Source organism: Anopheles moucheti, chromosome 3 (assembly GCF_943734755.1).
Source record: "Anopheles moucheti chromosome 3, idAnoMoucSN_F20_07, whole genome shotgun sequence".
Lineage (NCBI taxonomy): Eukaryota > Metazoa > Arthropoda > Insecta > Diptera > Culicidae > Anopheles > Anopheles moucheti.
Genome location: NC_069141.1, coordinates 178,729 through 196,824, shown reverse-complemented (window position 1 = coordinate 196,824; position 18,096 = coordinate 178,729). Strand labels below are relative to the sequence as shown.

At 39.5% G+C, this 18,096-nt stretch overlaps 4 protein-coding genes across 4 annotated transcripts; 2 read left to right on the top strand and 2 right to left on the bottom strand.

Annotated features, from left to right (window-relative positions):
- The first annotated feature begins 821 nt into the window (after nt 1-821).
- On the top strand, nt 822-7,270 carry LOC128305407 (guanylate cyclase 32E). Its single transcript, XM_053042840.1, is given in 17 exon segments — nt 822-1,043; nt 1,793-1,923; nt 1,999-2,110; nt 2,188-2,370; nt 2,787-2,904; nt 2,990-3,136; nt 3,198-3,445; nt 3,545-3,697; nt 3,773-4,110; nt 4,209-4,323; nt 4,574-4,640; nt 4,706-5,130; nt 5,133-5,346; nt 5,411-5,588; nt 5,653-5,793; nt 5,864-6,516; nt 6,605-7,270. Coding segments are annotated over 17 exon segments (3,840 nt in total). The 3' UTR covers nt 7,000-7,270.
- A 672-nt stretch (nt 7,271-7,942) lies between these two features.
- Nucleotides 7,943-10,324, top strand: LOC128301888 (gamma-tubulin complex component 4 homolog). The gene is made up of 4 exons (XM_053038555.1): nt 7,943-8,034; nt 8,105-8,556; nt 8,617-10,011; nt 10,079-10,324. Exons 1-4 carry the CDS (start codon nt 7,969-7,971, stop codon nt 10,209-10,211), a joined length of 2,046 nt encoding a protein of 681 aa, XP_052894515.1. The 5' UTR covers nt 7,943-7,968; the 3' UTR covers nt 10,212-10,324.
- On the bottom strand, nt 10,218-11,490 carry LOC128301889 (protein arginine N-methyltransferase 6). Its single transcript, XM_053038556.1, has 3 exons — nt 11,379-11,490; nt 10,449-11,317; nt 10,218-10,381 (listed from the first exon to the last, which is right to left on the bottom strand). The coding sequence occupies exons 1-3, from the start codon at nt 11,436-11,438 to the stop codon at nt 10,261-10,263; spliced, it is 1,050 nt and encodes a 349-aa protein (XP_052894516.1). The 5' UTR covers nt 11,439-11,490; the 3' UTR covers nt 10,218-10,260.
- Nucleotides 11,491-16,204: 4,714 nt separating this feature from the next.
- LOC128305682 (uncharacterized) lies at nt 16,205-17,739 on the bottom strand. The gene is made up of 3 exons (XM_053043253.1): nt 17,688-17,739; nt 16,585-17,506; nt 16,205-16,214 (listed from the first exon to the last, which is right to left on the bottom strand). Exons 1-3 carry the CDS (start codon nt 17,737-17,739, stop codon nt 16,205-16,207), a joined length of 984 nt encoding a protein of 327 aa, XP_052899213.1.
- Between the last annotated feature and the right edge of the window lie 357 nt (nt 17,740-18,096).

The window sequence follows — 18,096 nt, the reverse complement described above, 5'->3', positions numbered from 1 at the left end:
TACGACCTACATCAGATGAAGGTTAGTAGGATGGTAGTGTTAATTCGTTGCGTTGTGTATCCGCTATATCTGCTTTGTTTGTGGTGTTGAGATGATATGGAGGCAATTTTCCAAATAAAAAATGAATTGAAACTACTGTTGGCAAGACGATAAAAAGGCTTTAACATTTAATAATACATTTAAATTGATTGAAGATATAACAAGTTGTATATATGTAGTCAAATTTACTAAAGTGTATCACATTTTTTCGTTAGTTTTTTTTATTGTTAACCATTTGTACGATACAATAGCAATACGATTTTGAAAAAAATACTGAGAAATTTCAAAAATTTTAAATTCAATAAGAGCCACTTTCAATAAGTTCCTTAAATAAATCTTCACACATCACAGAATATAACAACAATATACAAATATACATTTGCACAAATATAACAAGTGTAACATTGACATGAAATCTAACATTACGCTTACTTTGCAACCAAAGGTCAAATGCTGTAGAACTTCGCACAAAAGTGAAGCATCCATTGAGATACGGTAATCGTTACAATTAATTATAGTAATTAAATAACAGCTTTCCGGCATAGTTCATTTGCATTTCTAACCACTTTTGAACATAAAATAGGAGTTTAAAATCATTAAACTAATAATGATAACATAATTTCCTCAAACGCGCGCACAAATGAATTGCACGAAAGAAAAACTTCTCCAAGCGGCACTAATCGAACTGACTGACACTCTCTTCCTAGAATTGAACCCCAAGAACTCGTACTCAAGAGCGATTTTAAAACAGTGCATTCTCTATAAAATACGTCCTATGTACGATGGCAGATCGTTTTCAACCGTTCTTGCTAGTGATAATGCTTTGGACATCGCTCGAATTGCACGCGTTGGCGTCCGCCATTGCTCGCATGTCCTGTGACTGCCCTCACAATGTCGACAGTTTTCTGCGGACCAACGTATCCTTACCTATGGTGACAATGGTGCGCAACCGAACTGGAGACGAGCTGTACGTGGGTTTCCTGGCTGGCTACGTACATTCTAAGGTAAGCTTGCGGGTTTGCAGGTACATAGTCAAGGACATTTCCTGATTGCCCCTAATCTCCAACGGAGGTTTCAATGATAGAGGAGTGTAGATGGTTTTATGATGGTGGTTTGCAATTGGCAGGAAGAACACCATATCCCAGAGGCATTTCAGTGTCAGGGGTTGGTTTGTTGCAAATTTGCACGAGTCATGCATGCAAGTCCTGGTGAAGGTTGCAATAAAATCGCGATTTATAGTGGCTAATATTTCCCAGCAAAATGTTTCACAAGGATGGTATAGTTTTAAAAGTTACCACCCTAAATCCTATGAAAAATATAACATTCACATTTATTCCACTATCAAAACGAAGGGTAATGTAATTTAATTAACGAAATATAACCATTCATTAAAAATTATCCACTGTAATGCACTTACCGTCAGCATGCATCATATAATGAAAAACATATATTCCACCAAAAATTTATTTCCAATATTGAGCTAGCAAGTGTATTGTATGAAATCTCAAACTAATGTTGGTGAATAGCATAAATTGATTTGTGTATTAATTTTAATTGACTATTTAATGATCACCAAATAATTTTCAAAAGTAAATATTTAAACATTAAAACTCGCTTGAACTAGCGACATTTCCGTCACATTTGATTACTTCAACCCGATTAGGCACCTGATTGAGATGTGGACAATTGCCAATAGATTATAATATGGACGCACCATACATCGTTATTCATACTTCCTCCTATCCTCCATTAGGTCGTTCTGGGTGCACTACTGCTAGCGATAGAAACGATCAACAACGACTCTGCGCTACTTCCCAGCAAAAAACTACGACTAAGGGCGGTCGACATAGGAGCACAAAAGTCCCCCAAAGCATTCCCCATTCAGTAAGTATACATGTGTAACGCGCTACGATAAATCACCTCGATCCGGTCCCTTCAATATATTACACGATTTGATAGGAAAATGACCGAAATGCGTGACAGTGGCATCGTTGTGTTTATTGGACCGGATGAAACATGTACCTCAGAGGCGCTTGTAGCTTCTGCTTGGAACCTGCCGATGATATCCTATGTGAGTAATGTATGACATTTAAAAGTGTATCCTGATCGACCAATTTTGTTTAAATACGTATATGCACCCCAATGCAGAAATGTGCCGACATTGCAGTCTCGGATAAAACAGTGTACAGCAGCTTTGCACGCACGCTGCCACCAGCAACAAAGGTGTCGAAAAGTGTTGCAGCTCTTCTACTGGCCAACAATTGGCACTGCTTCAGTATCGTAGCTAGTAAACATCCTGCATGGAGCATGGAGATTGCACACGCGATTGAGGTAAGGGTTTAGACTTTGGGATATGCCTAGAAAGAAAGATGTGTAATAAGAATTGTGCAATTGGTATCATTCTGAGAAAAGAATCCATTTACTCCTAGCAAAAATTATCATCTTTCATCTTCAGCAAACATCTTTCTTCTGCGAACCAGTCAGCTTCTAGGTATATTCTTATGGTATATATGTCAAATCATACGAGGCAAGAAATTCATATAACTTGGTAGTAAGTGTATGACTATGGCTCGAACACTCTGTGTAAATATCTAAATTGAAAGCATATATCGAGAATCAGATTCAATGCAAGAATGCTTTTAATTTTTGTTACGCTTACGTCTGTTTACACGCCTACATATAAATCCGAAAAAATCTACAAGCTACAACAACAATGCACTAATATATTATCGCTTTCGAATTTTCAGCTACAAGCAGAATTAAACAATCTCACTGTAAATCACTTCCGCTTCTATTCAGACTATATTCCGTCGAAAATTTATGAACTACAAGAAATAGTGGACAACACTTACCGAAATACTCGAGGTAGAGACGGAATGGTTTTCGTTGATGATTAATTTCTTATGAACCCCCAAGTTATTTTTCTATCGTTTTAATCACGCATCAAAAGTGTATGTATTTGTGGGCGATCACATCGAAATGGTGGACTTTGTACGATGTCTACAGAAACGAAAGCTACTCAGTACCGGCGATTATATGGTTATATCGATCGACGACGAGATCTACGATTCCAACATGAATCGCAACATATACGAAGGTGGAAACAGTCAAACAAAAAAAGACACAAGAATCTTTTACATTTGAGTTTTTTTTAACAGAATATTCCGATTTCTATCAAAAGTATTTTGGAAACTTGAAGGATAAGCAGCAGCAAAAAAACAAACGCTACAACTATAAGGACCAGGAGCGTTTACAGGAGGCATTCCAGTCGGTGTTACGAATATCGCCACTCTTTCCAATGAACCCAAAGTATCGCAAACTTTGCCACCAGTTCAAAATATACTCACGCAATCATCCGTTCCATGTACCATTGCCTAGAAATCGACATATATTCGATAGAATACAGGTGCGAACCATGCGGTCGATCGATAAAGATAATCGCTGGATTAGTCAATAGTTTTTGCAAGGTTTTTGTTGCACACTCTAACTTCCCCTTCGTTGGCAGGTTCCTATCTATGGTGCGTATTTGTACGATGCACTCATCATCTACGCCCGTGCTGCATCCGAAGTGATTCGTGACGGTGGAGACATCTCCGACGGGAAATTAATTATGCGCCATATATTCAACCGATCGTACCATTCGATACAAGGATTTGATGTAAGTTTTGTACGATATCATGGCAAGCTTGACGCAGCTCGTTAATAATATATCTATTCCCTTATTTTCGCATAGGTGTACATTGACGCAAACGGGGATGCAGAGGGCAATTTTTCGGTTATCGCGTTACAGAAGGATGACAAGGTGAACAACTCGTTGCAGATGTCGATGCAACCGGTGGCACTTTTTGTGTACGGAACGCGAAACGGCACAAGTGGCATGGCCCTACCCGAGTTTCGCTATCTCAACCCAAACCGGAAAATTATGTGGCTAAAGGGGCGCCCACCATTGGCGGAACCGGTGTGTGGTTTTTACAATGAAAAATGTCGACCAAAGGCGAAAGATTGGCGATACATCACCGGGGCGCTGGTTGTAATTCTGTTCATGACCATATTTACTATTATCCTGTTCAAGTAAGTGTGTTCATATTCTGGGGTACAATACATTCTATAGGGGTATAGCTTAGCAAAGTTGGTAGGTTATTGCTGTAATCACGTCCCTTTCCTTACAGACATTATCGTTACGAACAAACGTTAGCGTGTTTGCTGTGGAAGGTGGACATGAAGGATGTGATTCTGATAACTTCACCCGACGCACTGTACAGTAATGAACTGCGGAAGAATCTTGTGAGTAGAATTATGTATTTTCAAAACCTTTAGCAAAGGCTTATACAGAAAGGTGCAATCAATCAAACCCATCGTTTGCGAGATAGAACAGAACCCGCTAGTAGAAAGTGATTTTGCTAAAACAGACATATAGTTTTCAATCAACGAATATCCCGTGCATACATAAATCTATTCATTTACTTGTATCGAATTATTATAAAAATGAAATCGAAATTTTACATTAGTTAGCAAAGCAATGTTGCTTTTTTAGGTATGCCAGCAAAGCATAATGGTCAACAATACAGGAGACACTAATAAACGAGCATACACGACGATTGGTAAGAACAAGACAAACATTTTCAAACAGGTATTTTATAATTTTAGTCACGAAATCTCTCCTCAGGGCTTTACCGTGGCAATATCGTTGCAATCAAGTATTTACAAAAGCGAACAATCGACGTCACGCGTAACATTCGTAAGGAACTTAAACAAATGCGAGAAATACGTCACGAAAATCTGATCACATTTGTCGGCGCATCGATCGACCACGGCACTATCAGCATCCTGACATCGTATTGTGCCCGAGGAAGCCTTGTTGATGTGCTCTCAAACGAAGATCTGAAACTAGATCACATGTTCGTGTCGTCGTTGGTTAGTGACATTGTCAAGGGATTAATCTACCTGCATGATAGTGATGTCGGTTCGCACGGTAACTTACGGTCGAGCAAGATTTTGATCGATTCACGCTGGGTAGCGCAGATAGCGGACTTTGGGCTGCACGAATTCAAATCCTGTCTAGAAGAGCCAAGCAAGTACGACACAGTGCACTGATATCATGCATGGGTGGTGTTCTAATGCCTCTATATTCTTTCAGATTCGAAAAAGAATTACGCAGGAGCCTGTGGAAAGCCCCGGAAATTCTGCGCGATCCAAACTCTCCTCCGCGAGGCACACAGAAGGGAGACGTGTATTCGTTTGGAATTGTACTCTACGAAATAATAGGGCGTAAAGGTCCGTGGGGTGATGTGAATATGAGTTGGCAAGGTATGTCTGGTATGTCACTGTTAGTTTCCCAAAATAACATATTCTTTCACATTTTCTAATTCAGACATTGTGGCGCGTGTTATGTCTCCGGAAGAGTACGGCATATTTCGACCATCATTACGAGCTTTTGATGCTCCCGAATACGTCATGCAACTATTGCACTCTTGCTGGGAAGAAGATCCAGAAGATCGACCGGATATACGGTTGGTGCGGGTGAAATTGAAACCAATGCAAGCCGGACTGTAAGTGAACTGAATATGTTTGGGAAACTTCCAATTGAATACCTGGACGGGCTTTTACTTTTAGCAAACCAAATATTTTTGATAATATGCTTGCGATCATGGAAAAATATGCTTATAACCTTGAAGGAATAGTACAGGAGCGCACTAATCAACTTTCGGAGGAGAAGAAAAAAACCGAATCACTTCTACTAAGAATGCTTCCGAAGTACGTAGGCGATAATTTACCATTCTATCGTATCGTAAAAGACTAATTCATTTCCTTTAACGCTCTCCAGAAGCGTTGCGGAATCGCTAAAACGAGGTGAACGCGTAGAGGCCGAATGTTTCGATTGTGTCACCATTTTCTTTAGCGATCTTGTAGGCTTCACGGAGTTATGTGCGCAAAGTACACCCTTCGAGGTTGTAGAAATGCTGAATGATCTCTATACTTGCTGCGACTTTATAATCTCTAGCTACGATGTATACAAGGTGGAAACGATTGGTGACGCTTACATGGTCGTTTCTGGACTTCCTTTACGGAATGGTGATCGTCACGCGGGTGAGATCGCTTCGATGGCCCTGCATCTATTAAATTCCATTTCGAACCTCGAGATACGACACCGGCCAGGTGAATTTATTCAAATACGCATCGGCATCCATTCAGGCCAATGTGTGGCCGGTGTGGTTGGGCTAAAAATGCCCCGATATTGCTTATTTGGTGATACGGTTAATACAGCTTCACGCATGGAAAGCAATGGTGACGCATTGAAAATTCACATTTCATCGGTAACGTACGAGCTGTTGAAAAAGCTCGGTGGTTACAAATGCAAAGAGCGAGGCATCATTAATGTTAAAGGAAAGGGCGAAATGCGAACGTACTGGTTGCACGGTGAGGACGACCAAAAGCGAATGGATCGTTTCGGTTCGAACGAGGCGATCACGAATTTGAGTAAGTATGAAAGTAAATGATACAATATCTTCTTTTTGCATATATCTTGATAACTTTTGGAAACGACTATTTTATTCTTAATTCGTAGCCATACCAGATCTTCTCTGCACTCCAGATCAATCGCAAACCAACCTCAGTCGACCTTCGCTACGGCGTATTTTGTCTGATACGGTTCCCGTGTTACATACGTCCCACCAGTACAGCACCAGCGATCAACAAATACCATCGGGCAGTTATCTTACTCACAATGCATCGAATCTAGGCTGTTACATCTGTCACAAACGTAAATTACACGTAGGAAACACGCCTATGGCGGACAGTACACAACGTCTATCGATTATCCACGGAAGATACGGTGTTGATGAGGCTGTCTGCACGTGCCGTCAACGAAATTGCTTGTTGGAGTACTACAATGATAATTTGATGACTGTGAGGACAATTCGAGAACCGCGATCAGCCCCGCAGATCACGTTTACGCAGTGATAATACCATACCACAATGATCACTAGTATGAACCCTATTCATTGTCCGAGGATGTCATGGTTTCATAATTTTAAGTAGTAAATTTGAGATCATATGGAACAGTGACCGTCGTTTTATAGATATTTACATGTTTTAACGGCGTTGCGCCGCAACATCCAATTAATGTTTTCGATGTGTTGTGATAAAATTAGAAGTGGATATATGGTTCAAAATATCGGTGAAAGTAGTTGTTCCCAGGAGTGTTCCCGATGTAACTGAGTTAAAAAAAATAAAACGGTACAACAACAAAACGGTACAACAACAATCTAAACCTAAAGGTAACCTTATACATTAGACAATGGTTACCTTAGAAAATTCCGAAGATCTTATGTTGCCCATTTACGGTGCACTTACTTGACTCCGAGTTTGCAAACCTGCAAAACATAAAGGACAAGATCAGTAATTAGATGACTAAAACGCTCCTGTTTAATACCTTTTGACGGTTGCACAAGTCGAGCATTTTCCATTTTATCATTCAATCTTAAAACTTACTTAACCTACACATAAACATCCCCCTTTCTTCCATACATAAACATAAACTTCCCCATTGCACGATTTATTATTGTGTTTGGACTTTTAACCTCACAAGAAAAAACACTGCATTTTGATCGTGGCTTTTAGGCGATTGTTATTGGATATTTGTGCGGAAACTTTTCACTATTCACACTTTACACGTTCACTTCATACATTTTCGTCTCAATACACTGTAACAACACTATATTTGGAACATTTTGCACACTACATTTTATAACTTATTGACGATGCATACACATTGCACTAAATGTTTGACACTGCAAAAGGAAGCCATTTGCAAAATTCCGTAATGTCAAGCACGCATGACATCCCGGTGACAGCTAGGAAATGAAGAGTTTGTTGATTGTTTCGTTTTTGATTTGAAGCCGGACGATTTGGCTTTTGCAACACCTGAAAATGATTCACGACATTCTGTTCACGCTGTTCTCTTCAAACACCGAATTGCCGATCGAAAATTTTACAGTAAGTAAGAAAATTATTCAATCTGTATTGAGTTTATTTATACGAACAACAATTTTTTCACGTGCGGTAGATTCCGGAGGTGGCATCCACTTTTTTGCACCCGGGAGAAATCCATATCCTCGAAGAGCTAATTCGGATTGCCAACCAGTACAAGGAGATAAAGAAATTTGCCCAACAGTATGGCACACTTACGGCCGGGTTGCTTAAACCGAAACAACAGAAACCGACAGAAGAACCGCTACCCCAAGGGCTTTACTTGCAAGCGTTCGTTGATGGATTGGAGCTGGTCGTGAAACCATACCGTGATCTTGTGGTAGAGTTGGAAGCCAAGTATCTGAAGCGTCCGAACCTATCGCTGATGTTTATCTTTCATCAAGTAAGTCAGTATCGTTCTTTGTTCGGTTTTCTGCTCCAGTTGATCAGTGGCGTAGTGACGCAAAGAATCCATGGTTGTGCGTTACTGCCCTACCTTCAACAACATTGCCTGCATGGCAACGATGCTAACTATCAGGCAGTTAAAACGTGAGTTAATAAGTTTTTAAATTAATTCTCTTGATTAACTTCTATATTACCTCGTTACAGCATACAAAAATCGGTGTACGTCATATTTTTGAAGCAGTTATACGGGTGGCTGATGCACGGCAAGTTCGTCGATCATTATGGTGAATTTTTCATTCAGCAGGTGGAAAGTATCCCGACAACTTCCTTGATTACTGGTGGAGTGAATTCGCAACAACCGATACACACGTCCGTTAATACGTCGGACAGTGCGAGCATTAATTCCGAGTTGTGGCGGTATGAAATACGACGTGAAATGCTTCCTTATTACTTCCCCGCAAGCTGGGCCGAAAAGGTACTGTTTGTCGGCCAAACCGTACTGATGTGTCACTTCGATCCAAGACAGCAAGTAGTTGATCGTACGGTGTCATGCAGTGAGTCAAACGGAAGAAAGGGCACCGCATTGGCGGCGGCCGTCGGAAAGGATAACTTGTGGGGCGAACACGAACAAGAGTTGTTTCGAAAATTTCATCAACTTCAAAACGAGGAGAATCTTAACGTGACCAAGTTTGAGCATTTAGTGGACGAAATTAAGGAACAAGTTACGAAGCATATGTCCATGATAGTGATCGAGAAAGCGGATCTGGAACGTCAGCTACGATTAATGAAGGATTTCTTCTTGCTCGGTCGGGGGGAATTGTTTTCCGAATTTCTCACACAAACGCAATCACTAAAGCTGCTCATTGGAAAGGAAATCAACGATGGTACTACCCGCGATTTGAATCGAGCACTGAAGCTGGCCGCAAACAGCATCAACGTCGGCGAAGACATTGAACAATTTTCGTTCGAGCTACCCGGTAAGGATGAGATCGAGGATAGCTTCTGTTATGAGACGAAAAGTGCTGTCGGACACATTATACTCAAGTACAAAGTCAAATGGCCACTGCATCTACTCTTTTCACCGCGCACCTTGAATCGATACAATGAAATGTTTCGGTTTTTGTTGCGCATAAAGAAAATACATCACGATTTGCTGCAGATTTGGTCATACCAACGGGAAAGGCGTATCAAGCACAACTCGGAAGTGGTACAGCTGCGCAATAAGCTCATGTTTTTGATCAACAATTTGCAATACTATCTTCAGGTGGACGTGCTAGAAAGTCAGTTTGCCATTTTAATAGCGGCGATCGCAAATTCGGCTAAACAGGCGGACTTTGAGCGTATCCAACGTGCGCACACTATTTTTCAGGCAAACGTACTCAGTTTGTGCTTTTTGTTGACCAGTTCAAATAATGGCGAACCATCGTCCCTCAGCACGACAACCACCGTAGCGGGATTTATTGAAGTGCAGGAAAACCCGGTGCTAACGATTCTCGACAGTATTCTGTCGATTGTCGATCGATTCTGCACGTTCTGTATGCTCTGCAAAGATCCGATGACGAAGGTAGAACGGCAGGAGTTTGTAACATACGAGCAAGGGTAAATTACTGGTCCTACACTTAGCTACTGCAACTGAATATTGTTCTTCTTTCACTCTCTCTTGCAGATTTATGAACCATGTGGATTCGTTGTTGAAGCTTCTAATTGGACTCAAGGCGGGACCAAGCAGCGCACCGCTGTCGCAGCTATTGCTTCGATTGGATTTTAATCACTGGTTCAGCACCAATACTCAAACGTAATTGTATACATAACAGTCAGGCCATATTTATTGCCACTGAATCATAATTGTTAATCCACTTGCATCTTTTCCAAATGGGTCTTCATTAAAATACACTTTGTCATATGACATTCACATGGCAGATGGTGTTCCTCTTTCTCCGGGTCCAACAACGTGAGCTGCAGGTCGTACCTATACGAAAAGAAAATATTGCGATGAAAAACAATCTGCTCTAATCCAGTGATTTACCGTCCGTTACCTTCGATTTGTTTCCTTGTTCCGTGCCATCGATAGACTGAAAGCTATCGGATCACGCTCTTCCAATTCTTCACACGAATCTTCCGGAAGAGGAATTACAATCTGCTTCCAGTGTGTTGCAGGTGCAGAAGGATTCGTGGAAAGCTGCCGCTGTTCCATTTCATCTCCCGGAAAGGTACAATCAAACCAGATACAGAATCCCTGCAATTTTCCGGAACGTTGAGCCACAAGCACATCCTTCACTTCAATGCTATTTAGCTCATCGACTGTCACTTCCATCAGATCGAACCACGCCATAATGTGTCCCTCGTGAAGTAAGTCATCTTGTGCAACGGATAACACTTCCGGATTACCTGTATCTTGCTCACGCAGCGCACGTCCAAAACAACGCATGCTGACACCGGACAGGTTTTCCCATCGGTCGAATCGCGACGGAACACTGCAGGGTGCAACGAAAAGAGTTGCCGTATCGGGAAACATGAGACCGTTTGGTTTGAGGAACTTGTCTCGCGCGTGCACCACCGAATCAAGCATACCTTCGTGTAAAAGAAAAAATCCCATCCACTCGGATACGATAATGTCGACACGTTCACCCCCGGGAAGCTTATAATCTTCTATCTTGCATTCGCTCACTTCTATCACAGTTTGAAATTTGTTCTCTTCCACAACAGCCCGAGCTAGCCGGGCCAGATTGGAAGCTTCAACCGCGTAAACCTTGCTCGCACCAGCCTGTGCACAGAATATAGACAAAATGCCCGTCCCGGCACCTACATCGAGAACGGTTTTACCCGTAAACAAGGACCGATTTTCGAGAATCGCCTTTTGGTAAGCATCCTGTCTCGGTTTATCGGTAAGCATGATTTCGTGCACCTACGAGCAGTGAACAACGATCAATAGAGTTATTATTTTCAAGCAATCCAATAATGCTTACCTTAAGATCCTCATAGCTGTCGAAATATGCAGCTGGGTTGATTTGATCAGCAGGTTCCATAGTAAGGGTACAATAGAAGGTAACAAGTACCGCAACGCGAACACGAACTGAAAAGCACGTTTTTTGCGTTTGTTTATGTCAGGTATGGCAAACTTTTGCAACGTGGTTTTCAGTGTGTTAATTTAAAAGTGTTCGTGGTCCAATAGGTAAAGACGTCTTTATGAACTCTCAAGACATATTTAAAATTTGCCCTTTTTTATATTTTTTACATGAAATGAAAACTCTAAATTGTATGTTTGCACGGAAAAATTATCTGCAGCAATTGATAGTTTGCCGTCCCTGAACAAATTGTCATTCCGACTTCCGAACAAGCAATTTGGGTGAATTTCGAGTGAATTTTAAGCTCTGGCCTGACAGAGGCCGGATGGAAGTCGCCATATGGCGAGATCCTGAGGGATTTCATTCATGCACACAGTATTCTTTGCTCATCAATTATAATATAATTTGTTTTTTCTTTCATTATTAAAATTAAATTATTTTTAATTTCAATTTTTTTGTTAATTTACAATTTAACTTGTTTTAGGTTAGTTTTACAATGGATAAGCGTTATAATTAATTTAAAAAATAAAATTGTGTACAATTTATACTTAATTGTAGACTTAATAACTATGTTAATTTAATATACGCAGCAAAACGACCGAGTACACCCGAGTACCGTTTGGAGAAGGAAATGTCTTCAAACGAATGTGAATTGTACAATAGATTAAGTTACTCTTAGTTGTAAGCAATACGGCCTGGCCGTCTCTGAATAAATAAAAAAAAAACTATGTTAATTTACAAAATCAGTTGTTTATATTCTAAAGCGATAACTAAACTTACTTTCGCATTTATAGTAGGAGGTCTAGCAAAATTGTGCGGTCTCGAGAAAACAAATTGTTGGGCAGCAAAAAAAATTATACAGAATATGCAAAACTCAAAAACAGGCTGCTATTTTCTACCTGTAGCGATCATGCTTGATTTAAGACAATTCCCTGTGGCGTATTGTACATATCTTTATAGCACTAAACTTACTTTCGCATTTATAGTAGGAGGTCTAGCAAAATTGTGCGGTCTCGAGAAAACAAATTGTTGGGCAGCAAAAAAATTATACATAATATGCAAAACTCAAAAACAGGCTGCTATTTTCTACCTGTAGCGATCATGCTTGATTTAAGACAATTCCCTGTGGCGTATTGTACATATTCTTCTTCCTCTTCTTTGTTTTACGCTCATATAAAAGTGAACGTGATATCTTTCGTAATACATACAGTCCCCGAGATACGCGGTTCCTCTTATACGCGGATTCGGAGATACGCGGTTTTTGAAAATTTGACAGATGAGCTATAGCACAAAATTTAGCGTATAAGCGCGTAAGCGTAATAATAGCGTATCTCGGGGACTGCCTGTATATACATTGTTCATGTTGCATTGTACTCCTGTAAGTAGATGTAAAATAAGCATTATATGTTATGTTAACAGATCTTGTTAGATTTAAAAATCACCTGTTTTAAAAACTGATTTTTGGTCATAATTCTGACCAAACGGAGAAACCGGCTTCATCGAGAAATTCTTCATTAAAATCTTTTCCTTCGACATCATCTGCTGCAAATTTAACGCGAATGCGCAAGTATAAAGTACGAAATTAAAAACGAAATTAAAATATTATGGATTAAATAAACTATAATTAAAAATATCATCATACCAGCGATTCATATCTGCCAATGTTACTGTCTCTGTTGATCCTTCGACTCCTATGCCAATGGTGGTACATCTACCATTGCAATCTAATGGTAATCTGCTACATCACGATGTAGGGACACGTTTAAACGACGACGAAGTCAGCGCCAACCATAGCATAGAGTGGAATGCCACTGCTGCAACCGAAGCCGACGAGTGAGTGTGGGGTGATCAACACTTTGGCACATCAAGACCATTCAGCGAATGTTTCATTTTACTCCGACGATGCGAGCGGTTTCATCGAATTTTTCCAGTAGAATATGCAATACTGTAGTTTGGTGATACCATGCTAGAACCTAAAAAGAGAACAATAGATAAGAACTCTAGTAAACATTTTAATAATTCAAATACAATGTAATCTTACATCGATGTGTATCCTAAACATACGATCATCTTCACTGCTGCAGCTGCAGCATGGTAAGCTTTTGATACCAGCTGCTTCCGTTGTCGGTGCTTCGTTACGCCAAAAAAAAAAACAATCACTCGCCGTTAGATGTAACACTTACTTAACTGAACTACAATTTCACCTTAACAATCAATCGTGGGACATCCGGAAACATACGTTGTTTTGGTTGATCGTCAAATAGACGTGGATACTGCTCCGTACTGTTCTGGATAGTATACACTGTTCCGTGTATTATCCGGACAGCAAAAAGAGGATTATTCGTAACATCGGCAACCACATAGTCATACTTACATAAATTTCATGGGACAAAACGAACAACAGTATCCATACATACCTGGAGCTAAAAACCAAAAACAAAGCACTAATCCCATTGGATTTCAAATTTCTAACAAATTTTGGCAGTGCACACTCGATAAATACCCGCACTATAATTCTTTCCACTAAAACTAACAGCATAAACTACACTTTTATAACTGAAACATCTCGAAGATACGAGACGATGCGGATGTGCCGTAAAAACCAAAACAAACAATATGGGTGACAGTCGCCGCATACACAGAGGAGCTCATAAAATTAATCCTTCGATGAACGAATTGTCGTTTGGGGAATTGTCGTTTCCCAGATCGCAAATGTCACTGAAAAGACGTCTTTTGGCGGTCTTACCGCCCGCCGTTAGACCGCCGAAAGACGTCTTTTTAACGAGGGTTTAGACCGATTTTGACATTTTGGGTTATTTTTTTTTTGTTGTAACGGCTGTCTAGGAAAAGCTCCGATGTCTCTACCATTGTGCTACATAAATGAAAGCAAAAAAAAGTGACGATTTCTGCTGCGCCATTTTGTTTTGGTCTTCGGCTTCGCCTTCAATGTGCAGTTGCGGCGTGTTTCAGTTCCGTCAGTCCTTCGCAGCGCTCTAGTTGTATGTATTCTCCCATGCTTTGGTGTGTTGTGTGCTGTGAGAGAGAGGAGAGAGAGAAAAACTTTTTATTAATTAAACTGCTGATTGGTGCCGTCGATAAAGCGCGCTTCGAACCTGGGTTTTCCCATTTTGATGAAATTTTCTCCTGCATCCACGTTGAAGGAAAAACGATCTCGGTGCATGCTTGATGTTAACATCCCAATATCAACAAACTATCAACATGGAAAAGTGAGTGTATTCTAAAACCTATGAAGTGCATAAAATTATCTTTTTATTTTACTTCAAGTGCAAAACGGGTGAAACTTATCCTGCAAGGAAACCCGGGGAGTTATAAGTTGCATCCGCTTACCGAAAGCAGTGAGTAATTATAATCCACCATTAAGTATTTAGCACGCATTCATGACGAAAATTAATCATTTCAGATTCACAACCGCACCCGAATGTTTTTAACGAAATATTAACCACATCCACGGTTCCGCATAGCGTTGGCGATCAAAATAGAAGGAAAGTTACCGCAACTACTTTGAAACCTCGGCAAGGTAAACTAAATGCAAATAAACATTGTGTGAAACAAAAGCTGTAATGTTAAAAACACACATTCATGACGAAAATTATTCATTTCAGATTCACAACCTTACGTCTCAAACTACAAAACCATACAACTTCACCCGAATGCTTTTAACGAAATATCAGCCACATCCAAGGTTCCACATAGCGTTGGCGATCAAAATAGAAGGAAAGTTACCGCAACTACTTTGAAACCTCGGCAAGGTAAACTAAATGCAAATAAACATTGTGTTAAACAAAAGTTGTAATATTAGAAATGTTTATTTTTAGACCGCCAGCAATATACATCAACTGCAACGCAGACGGATCGAGTGGAGCAGATATCTTGCACAGATCAAAGCATGGCGAAATTGGCAGCTATTCAACAAGAGCAACAACGGCAGGCAGAAATCTCAGCAAAAAAGATGACCGCAATGGAAAGACAAATCCAGTTAATGCGAGCTGAACTAGATTTAATCGGCAACAAAGTTACTGCAAGGCCAGGGTACGTTCCAGAATGTTCTTTCGAATGGAAGACGTTAGAAAACGAGGACGATTTGAACTCTCTGGAACAGCGGCTGGAGGAACCTGAGTTTAAAAAAAATTTTATGAATTTTTAAACACACATCTGCCTTCCGACAGTGCGGAAGCTAGGCTACATGCAAGTGTAGATATAATATTCAACAAAAAATTTATGACACACATTAGTTGGACTGGCATTGGGCACCCTAATCCTAAAATCGGTTTCCATAAGTATGTTAAAATTTTAAATATGTACATAGATATAGGTGCATGTCAAGGGGTACACCCAACTGGAAATACGATAAAGTTATTTTTTCAGAATAAGTTTAAACATGCGAGCCAAAGACTAAATTTATTAGGAGTAGTCAAAACGTCGCACCACAGACGACACTAATCCTTAACTGTTTAATATTTAATAACAGCCATAATTTCATGAATTTAAGTTTAGTTAGTTCTGTGATTTAGTTTTAGTTTCATGAACTTAAGTTAAGTTAGTTATGTGATTTAGTTTTAGTTTCATGAATTTTAGGTTTAATTGATTTTGTGATTTAGTATTAGTTTGATTAATTTAAGTTAAGTTAGTTGAGTGCAAAGTTTATGTGATTTAACTTTTATTTCTTTTCTTACTTTATACTTACACATTCTTATTTATACTTATATTCAAATATACCTGAAGGCACAATATCAAAATTATGAACATTGCGGTGATAATAACTTAATAACTATGCTGTAAAAACCAGTAATAAAAAGTTTTCTTACTTATTCGTATGCCAATGGTTCACATCACAAGCGTATGGATTAATGGAATAAAAGCAAACTCGTTAACTTCATTTAAAGGTACCGCGACTAGTTTACATTTTATATCCCTCAGATCTATTGTAATGTTAAATTCTTCTAATACATCAATATTTCCTCGATGTATGTTTATGAATTTCGAATCAAAAGGATAATCAAAAGCCCTAGACGAATAAGATAGCTTTCTTGCTAATATTTCTACGATCCCCTCTTGCAAAACTGCATTTACATATTCACATACATACCCAGACTTCGTAAGGAACCATTTGTTGCTTTGTTCATTTTTCAAACAAAAATCTTTGCGTATATGTAATGTTATTGTGTTTCCTCGCTGATGAATTGAAGGATACCTAGCTTGTTCACTTACTTGTGGTGTATAATAGGCATCCCTTTCAGATATTCGGTTAATTACTTGCTCCAAGCTTTTCCTACCGCTTCTTAATAACCTTTTCAAACGCTGCAGCTCATTTTCGAACGGATATGATGAGATTGTATTAAGTGGACCAAACTGTTCCACTTCTTCGTTAATATGCAAAAGATTATGCACGTTGCTTGATACATATTCTGGACCATAGATATTACTATACTGTTTCACAAAGAGTTTAAGCAGAGTATTGGCTACGACCCAATTCTGTTTGTAAATACCTGACGAGAATAGCGTAAGGCTGCAAAAAAACAGCATGAAATGGCTATATTGATCGTCAACAATCGAATCTTTCAGCACAACTAGAGACCCATAGTGTAAAAACGAAGCAAACTCTGACCCTTTCCAGCGCTTTATTTCGAGAAGTGAACGAAATTTCCTATGAATTTCTACAGGTAATTTGATGTTAGTTAACTTAGTTGACAAAGTATTAATTTGTGAGGACGTTAATTTCTTTTTCACGCCAAAATTACCAAACATCCAGCCTATAAGTTGTCGTTTGGTTAGTCCTAAATCTATCAAATGCAACGGATCGGCAACAGTTACTTGCTGTATAATATCAAAATTGATTAAATGTATCAGAGGAGAATCTTCTTTATGATGGTTGCCGTAAGTGCGCATCCTGAATTCCTTATCTGTTCGATCTGGTGCTCTAGACTCAGAGAATGCAACTCTTCCGTTGATACGTTTCCCTTTTGTAGTGCATCTTAGGCAACCATCAAGCGAGTTGAAGCCGGCAACACCTATTGAAAATAGAAATTTATAGTCCATAATAATATAATATTAGTTATTATAGCTCGTAATTTGATTTGTACTTTCTTGTTGTTGACGATTGTATCGTTTTGAATGAGAAATATGGTTCGTTGGGAATGTCCGTTTCATCATCTGAGCTTTCGATGAGATAATCGACAGCATAATCATTACCATCATCCTCAGCGTATTCCAATGCCGATGCATCGTCTTCAACATAATCCATTTCGCATGCCAACGCCGAAGTATCGCCCTGGACACAATCGATTTCTGTTTCGTGAACCTGTGCATCTACATCTTGCTCTTGTGTATTAGCTATAAACCAAAGAAAATCGCGTTGAATGACGAGCACAAACATACAGTTCAACTTTGAACTATACCATAGGAACTTCCGCTAGCAACCATTCCATCAGCTTGTATTACACGGTCCCGATTGCGGTACAGAGACGAATTGTACCGCATATGGTCTGAGAATGGTTTATCCATTATAGTTTCTTTGAGAAAATAAACAAGTTTTCACTTTTCTTTAGAAATTGCCGATCACACAGATTAACACTCTTGATATTGAACACTGTATAGCGTC